The following is a 6,000-nucleotide window of genomic DNA, read 5'->3' on the forward strand; positions in this document are numbered from 1 at the left end:
GCCTACAGGCCCATAGCATCCAACTGACTTTTTCATGAAACAGGAAATTTCAAAGACAGTTTCGCCTGTATTGGCAGTTTGCCAGTGACTTTCTTCTGTGTCCTGCAGAATGTCTGGCAGTCTCTTTCATGAAGCAGGAACCCCGAAGGACTGTCTCACCTTTAGGCAAGTTCGGCAGTCATTTCTCTGTGGGTCCTGCATATCCAGTTCATACAGCATAGCATCAAGCAATCCAGGCAAGAGCAGTTTCTTGCCCAAATAGCTAGCAAACTCCTTAAGGAGCCTCTTCGATGCCTCATCCTCTTGAAGTAATTGGTGCTGCCAGGAGCAGATGTTTCTCATTGTCATGAAAAGACCTAACTTCTTTTTTTTTTAGTATTTTTAAGATTCATTTATTATGTATACAACATTCTGCCTCGATGTATGCCCCGCACGCCAGAGGAGGGCGCCAGATCTCAGTACAGATGGTTGTAAGCCACCATGTGGTTGCTGGGAATTGAACTCAGGACCTCTGGAAGAGCAGCCAGTGCTCTTAACCTCTGAGCCATCTCTCCAGCCCCAAGACCTAACTTCTTAAAACATTTTAAATGCCATGTTCTGAGGGTCTCTGTAAGATTTGAAGAATACCTACCTAAGTGAAGTTTCTCTATCTAGAAAACCTAACTAAAATGACTACAAACTTGACTATTATAGATGATTATCTATTAACCTGTGTTTCTTAATTATGCATTATATTATAAATGAGCTGCACAAACACAATCAAAAGAAGAAATACATATACACAGTATAACAAAATTGACCTTACATTTGTATCAATAGACCAAAATCCATACCAATGCAAAGTATCTATCTTTATAGCATATTCCCCTTTAAATGTAAACAAACATTTATAAACAATCATTTAGGGAATTTGGGTTTAGTTCTTGCCAAACTGCTTCCTGCTTTTTGTTGGGAAAAATATTTTGGGGGATGTTCACAGCAACCTTTCAGGGGGTCTTGGTCCTTAAAACCACTTGAGTCTGGAAGGATTCCACAGGTTCTCATCCTCTGTGGAAACAAAAGCAGAACCTTTTTCCAAAGAAACAAATCCTTAGACCCAAATTTTGAAATCAAGGTACTTTTGAAGTATGTATGTTGGTTACTTAGCTCCTTTACAGTCAAAAAATTCAAAGAAAACACAGTAATGTACATTATCTAGACTCTATGCATATTTCATCTTTATGTGGCTTATTTGTTTTTACTCTATTACCTTTGAATATTTATTTTATTATCTTTACTCCTTAGTCTATGACTGTCTGTACTCTGTCTCTTTAAAGACCTTATTTTGTTTTTTTTTAAACCATGTATTTCTTTTTATAACTGTCTATACTCTTTTTCTTCTCTCTCCCAAGCCTACGTACATTTATCCAACACTGTGACTCGTTTATAGAGTTTTTTATGTTTGAATCTGTCCTATTGTGTATCTGTAATTCTTTTCTGTCCAGGAGCATTTCTTAAAATGCTAAGCACTTTTAAGGCTGTTTTGCCTTTTGGCTCCGCCTAGTCCATGATGGCGGGGCGGAGGTCTGTTAAGCACGAGCCATGCTCACAACCCCATTTTCAGGCACACAGCGGGTCTATGTTTCCCTTAAGCAAGTTGTAGCCCTCTGCTCACAAACCCCTTTTAAATACTTGGCCTGCTGAAAGAGCCGGATTTCATGCTGGCAGCACAACCCAGGAAGCCACTGTTTTGAAACTGCGCAGTTTTTACTGCTGCCACTGAGTCAGGAAACCTTCCCTTGAAAGAATTATGCCTCTGTTTGCTCTAAACACTGGCATTGAGCCCACTGGAGAAAATGCTTAACTTTGTGGGTTTTTTTTTTTTGGTTTTGTTTGTTTGTTTGTTTGTTTTGTGTGTGTGTGTGTGTCTAGAATTCCTTTCCAAGACCCCTCAGGTTTTACGTGGATTTAGTCAGTCCCATGCTGGTACACCAATTTGTAGCAGGAGGCCACTCATTTGTTTCCCAGCTGCCCAGACTTCCGAAATAACCACATAAAAACTGTATTAATTAAATCACTACTTGGTCCATTAGCTCAAACGTCTTATCGGCTAGTGCTTACATATTAACTTAACCCATCTCTATTAATCTGTGTATCACCACAAGGCTGTGGCTTACCAGGTAAAGTTCATCTGTCTCCAGCGGGGCTACATGGCTTCTCCTTGCCTCCCACAAGGACATATGATATCTGTAAGCTCATACTGTCCTTTATGAACTCTAGCTGCCCTAACATGGCTCTCTGTGCCTATTTTTATAGAGCTCATAGTGCCCTGAATAGAGCTCACAGTGCTCATGATTTTAGAGCTCATATGGAAGGAAGTAGTGTAGATCATAATGCACCTTCATGTAAGCTTACATTGGTCTGGATAGACTTTACAGTCTGCTCTATAGAACTCATAGTGCACTTATATGCAGCACACAGTGCTGAAAGAAATCTCATATTGCATGTATTTTCATCCCATGGGTCACTTTATAGAGGTAATAATGCCTTTCATAAAGTTCATGATGTTTTACACATAAATTACAGTGCCCTGGGCACATCTAATGCTGCCCTGCTTAGAGCTCACAGTGTCCTATACAAAGCTCATGTATCATATGGAGTCATAATGCTCATGAGTAGAGATCCTTTTCCACCTGTTGAAAGCTCATGTTGGAAATTTATTGAATCCATGATGTCCTATATAGAAATTATAGTGCTCATTATTGATCTCAGTGCTCCATATAGAGGTTTAAGTTGCCTGTCTAGATATGATTTTTTTCTTTATGTGGTTATATTGCCTTGTACTATATATAATAAAGCTGTGTGAGCAGTTAATACTGAATTCTGTGCAGAGCATAGGTTACCCAGCCTGTGAGCCTCCGGGAATTCTTCTGTCTGTTTCCCATTTTGCCATACGAATGGCGGAAGTGTCGGTGAGTGCTGCTGCACCTGGCTCCGTGCAGGCTTGGGGACCCAAAATGCAGGCAGATGCTTTGTTTACCCACTGAGCTTCTCCTCAGCCATATAATGAAAACTAAAACACTGAAAAGAGAAACTGAAGAACACACTAGATGATGGAAGGACTTTCAGTTCAGTTTATGGGTTGTCAGGACTAGAATGTGGCTCTATTACCAGAAGCAATTTCTTTATCACCATCAAATTCTGACAGTCTTCACAGATTTGAATAAACAGTCCTAATATGCATATAGTAGCACAAAAGACCCTTGATAGTAAAAGCAATTCTGATTGCAAAATAATAACGCTGACGATTTGTTTTCAAGTTATAGTTACAAAACTATAGTAACAAAACCAGTTTGATACTGTCACAAAAGTATGTGTACCAATGGAATAGAATAGACAACCCAGAAATATAAACCCAATTGAATTTTGAGCAAAGATGCCATTACATACATTGGAGAAAGAGATAGCGTCTTCAACATAGTACAGGACAACATGATATCCATATGTAGAAGAATGATACTAGATCCTCATCTCTTACCCCATACAAAAGTCAATTCAAAAATGAATCAAAGACTTTAATAATCTAAATGGAAACTGTTAGAAAAAAGAACCCTCTTAAAAGTATAGACACAAGCAGAAGCTTTCTGAAAAGGACTCCAAAAGCTCAGGAAATAGAAGCAAGACTCAGCAGATAGGATTGTGTGGATTTTAAAAGCTTCTGCATGGGAAGGGAACCAACAGGGTGAAGAGACAATCAATAGAAGGGAAGAAAACTTGCTAGCTGTGAATTACTATTTGGAATATATAGGGACTCAGGAAGGTATGATGTCACATGTCTTTAATCCCAGCATTCAGGAGGCAGAGGCAGGAGGATCTCTGTGAGTTCCAGGCTAGCCAAGGCTGCATAGTGAGATCCTGTCTCAAAAAAGCAACACAAAACACAAGCCCAAACAGTCTAAATCAGTTGATAAATAGGCTAATTAATGAGCAGCCTGTTCTATAAAGATTGAAATACCAGTGACCCGTAAATACACAAATAATGATCAACACCCTTAGCAAACAGGGAAATGCAAAATTAAAACTACATTGCGATTCTGTCTCACCCTAGTCACAATGCCTATCATTAGGACAAAAAGTAACAACAAATGATGATGAGGACTTTAGAAAAAAGGGAACCCTTACTGAAGGGAGTATGTATATGTTAGTTGAGCCACTATAGAAATCAGTGTGGAGGTTTTCTCAAAAAACTAAAACTAGCACTATCTTATGACAAAATATAAGGTGGGCATGGTAATACATACCTGTTGACTCCAGAAATTAGGTGGCTAATAAAATAGGATTACAAGCTGGAAGCCAGCCTGGACTATGAAGAAACTTGGTCTCATAAAACCATTGAAATATAAATTTATATTGGCTTTATAGAGATTTTTAAAATCATTATTATGAAATCTTGAATGCATGTAGTTGTCATAGTTTCCTCATTTTATAGGTTTTCACATTTGTGAGATATTAATATTCCTTACATCAGTTTTTTAACAGCCTTGATGGAGATGGTGACACAGTATTGATAGAATGTATGTCCTACATGAATAAATATAATTATAGATTTACAATCGTCTTACAGATGAGATGCCAGCACTATAAGAAAAAACGAATGGAACAAGAAGAGACCATTGCTTCTTTGCAAAAGAATATCTACAGATTAACTAAAGAGGAAGAAGAGCGTGTTATTACTCAAAACAGAGTGTTTGCCCATCTCTGCAAGAGAGTTCCTCATACAGTCTTGGATAAACAGTAATGCCTAGTACATAGGATGATAATGGAACTGGGTTGATTATTTTTCAGCTGATTTTATTTTGACAGTGGTTATATCTTTTGCTAGAGAAGTCCTTTTTTGTTTTGTTTCATTTTTTGTTTTTTTTTTTTTTTTTTTTTTTGAGACAGGGTTTCTCTGTAATTTGGGGGCCTGTCCTGGAACTAGCTCTTATAGACCAGGCTGGCCTCAAGTGCTGGGATTAAGGGCATGCACCACCACCACCAGAAACCCTGTCTTGAAAAACTATACACATATATGTGTATGTATATATATGACTTAGTGTTATACTTGTTTCTGGCAAGAATGATTGAAAAATTTTAAGTTTGCCATACAGTCTGTACTTACTTTTTAAAAGATTTTATTTTCAATAATGTGTTTATGGGCTTGTGAGTGCAGATACTGCCAGAGGCATTGAAAGCCTCTGGAGCTGGAGTTATAGAGGGTGCTGGGAACTAAATTTGGGTCCTCTGCAACAGCAGCATACACTTTATTTATTTACTTACTTACTTATTTATTTATTTATTTAGTTAGTTAGTTTTTTAGGACTGAAGAGATGGCTCAGAGGTTGGGCGTACTTATTGTTCTTGCAGAGAGCCTGGTTTCTATTTCCAGGACCCAAATGGTAGATCACAATCATCTAGCCCCAGGGGATCAGGTGACCTCTTCTGGCCTCCTTCGGCACTTGAACACAAATTGTACACACACACACACACACACACACACACACACACACACACGTACATCTTTTGTTTTGTTTTGTTTCTGAGACAAGGTTTCTCCGTTGTAACCTCCTTTACTGTCCTGGAACTCACCCTGGAGACCAGACTGGCCACAAATTCACATAGATTCATCTGCCTCTGCCTCCCAAGTACTGGGATTATAGTCATGTGCCACCACTACCCGGCTAATTTAAAATTTTTTCCATGTATGAGTATTTTGCCTATATGCACGTGTATGTAGTGATGTGAGTCTGGTGCTTGTGGAGGCCATCAGAAAGTGTTTGATGTCCTGGAATGGAGTTGTAGATGATTGTAAGCCACCATGTAGGTACTAGAAATCAAAGCTGGTCTTGTAAAAGAACAGCCATCACTCTAAACCACTGAGCAATCTCTCCAGCCCTGCAGTGTGTTCTCTTTTTTTTTTTTTTAATTGAGAATAGGAAAAATAAGTTTCCGCCTCCTCCCATCCTCCCATTTCCCTCTTCC

General features: G+C 38.7%; 1 protein-coding gene across 3 annotated transcripts in view; it reads left to right on the top strand.

The window, feature by feature from the left end:
- The window catches only part of Cep70 (centrosomal protein 70), a 52,336-nt gene that overhangs the window by 17,118 nt on the left and 29,218 nt on the right, over positions 1-6,000 (top strand). For all 3 annotated transcript variants that reach the window (XR_007591219.1, XM_050139567.1, XM_050139566.1), the window contains exon 7: positions 4,604-4,773. Coding sequence is in view for 2 of the 3 variants with exons in the window: in XM_050139567.1 (XP_049995524.1) it covers positions 4,604-4,773 (170 nt within the window). In the remaining variant the exon portion in view is untranslated. The remainder of the gene's footprint in view (positions 1-4,603; positions 4,774-6,000) is intronic.

The sequence above is a fragment of the Alexandromys fortis genome, unplaced genomic scaffold (assembly GCF_014885135.2).
Source record: "Alexandromys fortis isolate MF-2015 unplaced genomic scaffold, M_Fortis_MF-2015_v1.1 scaffold_36, whole genome shotgun sequence".
Classification (NCBI taxonomy): domain Eukaryota; kingdom Metazoa; phylum Chordata; class Mammalia; order Rodentia; family Cricetidae; genus Alexandromys; species Alexandromys fortis.